We start from the raw sequence: 2,484 nt of genomic DNA on the forward strand, positions 1-2,484 counted from the left end.
GGGGCAACCGCGCGTAGCCGGAAGCGGTTGCTGCCTCGAGGTGTGGTCCCTCCGCTGCGGGTGCACGCGGCGGTCACGCTCACCGACATCACCAAGCCTCTCGATGAGGACGAGTCGGAGCATGCCGCCGTCGAGCTCTTCGGTTTCGAGCGCGACGCCGCGGCGGGCACCTTCTGCTACTAGGGCGTTTTGGGTGCGCGGCGGCGGCGGCGGCGGGGGGTAGGCAGCAGTGACGGAGGGTCAGGGGCGGGGGATGCGCGAGGCATGGTGCTCACGTTCGATCGGCATGGGATGTTGATGGGGGATGGCCGTGGAGGTGCTAGGTGCCGCGAGATGTGGGGGAAAGGTGGGTGGGTGGGTGGGTGAAACGGGACCAGTGCAATCTAGTGCACGCCGGACGGGCAGAGCGACCGTGACCCCCCTGCGCTGCCCACCAGTGCGCATACCATGTGGCGCATGCGCAGCCAGCGCGTCTGGGAGAGAATCCACAGAGAGATCCAAACAGGTGGGACCTCGCGCGCGCCCCTACCTGGGGCTGGGGGCATGTACAGAGTCTAAACTCGGAACCACCCCGCAGCGCGCGTTCGGACACACTGTGACAGGCAGATCAGCCGAGACTTCTTTTTGGCGTTGCTTGGTTAAGAAGCCCAAAAAAAACATAGAACACACACCATGCAAGACCCAACCTAGATTCCGCAAAGTATGGCGCTCGAAAATAGTCACAGAAAACACGCCGACTGACTGTCGCCGGTGTGATATCGGGTCCGCGCCGCCATTTCCGACCGGTTCAGAGTCGCTCGAGCTCGTGGCCTGATGAATGACGGCTGGTGCCACGATGCAGTATGGTGCGCCGCGCTGCCGGCGCAGGGCCAGTGGACTTTTAGCCAAGCCCAGGCGGACAGTCAGACAGGATCCTCACCTTCGGGCCGCTCGCTGCCTTGATGGCCTTGATGGCCTTGATTCCCTCTGCCGACTTTTGGAGCTCGCAGGCGTAGGGGAGCTTGATGCTGCCGTCCTTTTGCAGCTCGCCCTCAACCAGCTCGCCATCCTTCATCCCCATACCCCATAGATGTGGTCGCCTATCGTAGTCACCTCCCACCCGACCCTCTGTGCTGGCGCGCAGGCCGTGACGGATATGCTCGCTATATCCCTCCTTGGCCTGATGCTGCGCTTCGTCGAGACGCTCATGTTTGTGCCCGCCGTCGGGGAGGTGCTCATGATCTTGCGGTATATGATCGTCGACTCGTGGCCGGTGATGGTGATCCTCTTTTACTTCACCTTTGTCTGCGCCGTCCTCTTCCAGACGTCGCTCCCCATGTCGGACAAATACCAGCACTTCAATGGGCCGATGTGGTCGCACGCGCTGTGGGCGGCGCTCGGCGAGTTTCGATCTCCGTGTGTGTGCGCGCGCGCGATTCTCATGCAGTGACCCTTCACAGACACGGCTGTGAACAGGGGAGATCGAGTTCAAGGAGAAGTTCTACCACGACAACTATGCCGATGCTGGTTGTGGGGATGCCGAAGAACCTGTCCCGTGCGAGATGGACGTCCGCACGGCGCTCTTCTTCAACTGGCTGCCGCTCCTCGTGTGGGTCTTTGCCTTCTTCACCACCGTCTACCTCGTCAATCTGATGATTGCAAAGATGACCACCACGTACGAGACCATCGCGGGCGACCACATCTTTTACCTCGCCATGTTTGAGTCGGAGTTCGTCCTCGAATACAAGGATGCGCTCGGTGCGCCGCCCCCCTTCAACATCATCGTCCTCCTTGGGCGCGGCCTCGCCTTTGTCATCAATCTCGTGCCGCTGCCGCCCGAGAAGTGGGGCCACCGCCTCCGGCGCAGCTACGAGAAGGTGCAGCAGCGCGTCGTCAAGAACTTGAGCACTCGCGTGCACAAGCGCGCGACGGCGCTCAACGGGTACTCGGTCAAGATGGGCCGCGTCGCCACCATGCGCATGCAGGTTCAGCTCTTCCCGCTCGTCAGGCGCCTCGCCGAGGTGACTTTGCACCCGGGGGGCTACACCACGCGCCCCCAGGCCTAAAACTGCAACGCCGCCAACTCAACTCTGCCCCCAGCCAAAGGCCCACCCACATTGTTACAACCCCCCCCCCCCCCCCCGGACCTACCCTTGGCCATACACAATCCCCCCTCCAGCCCTCACCAACTCAATATCCAACAACTACAAAACCATTTGCACAAATTTCTCCAACAACTCCTCCGGCAAAGCCCCAACCGCCGCAGTGGCGCGGTCGACGTGCCAGGCTGCGCTCGCGAGGAGGAACCAGATCCGGCCTGGTCAGGCAAGGCGATCGGCAATGTCCTAATGGGCGTGACCCGGCTGAAGAACCATGTGGTGCATCGACCGAAGGCCCCCATTTGAGTCCAAATACTAGGTAGAGAGCATCCCAAGGAAAGAACAGATCTCCCTGCCGCACATGTACATGTTGTACTTGATAGAAAAAAAACCCCCTAAGCTGAAG

At 61.4% G+C, this 2,484-nt stretch overlaps 1 protein-coding gene across 1 annotated transcript; it reads left to right on the forward strand.

Annotated features, from left to right (window-relative positions):
* Positions 1–1,135: 1,135 nt before the first annotated feature.
* On the forward strand, positions 1,136–2,045 carry EMIHUDRAFT_252216 (hypothetical protein; the record flags this gene model as incomplete). The annotated part of the gene is made up of 2 exons (XM_005789468.1): positions 1,136–1,397; positions 1,456–2,045. The coding sequence occupies 2 exons, from the start codon at positions 1,136–1,138 to the stop codon at positions 2,043–2,045; spliced, it is 852 nt and encodes a 283-aa protein (XP_005789525.1).
* Positions 2,046–2,484: the final 439 nt, after the last annotated feature.

The sequence above is a fragment of the Emiliania huxleyi genome, assembly GCF_000372725.1.
Source record: "Emiliania huxleyi CCMP1516 chromosome Unknown EMIHUscaffold_1277, whole genome shotgun sequence".
NCBI lineage: Eukaryota > Haptophyta > Isochrysidales > Noelaerhabdaceae > Emiliania > Emiliania huxleyi.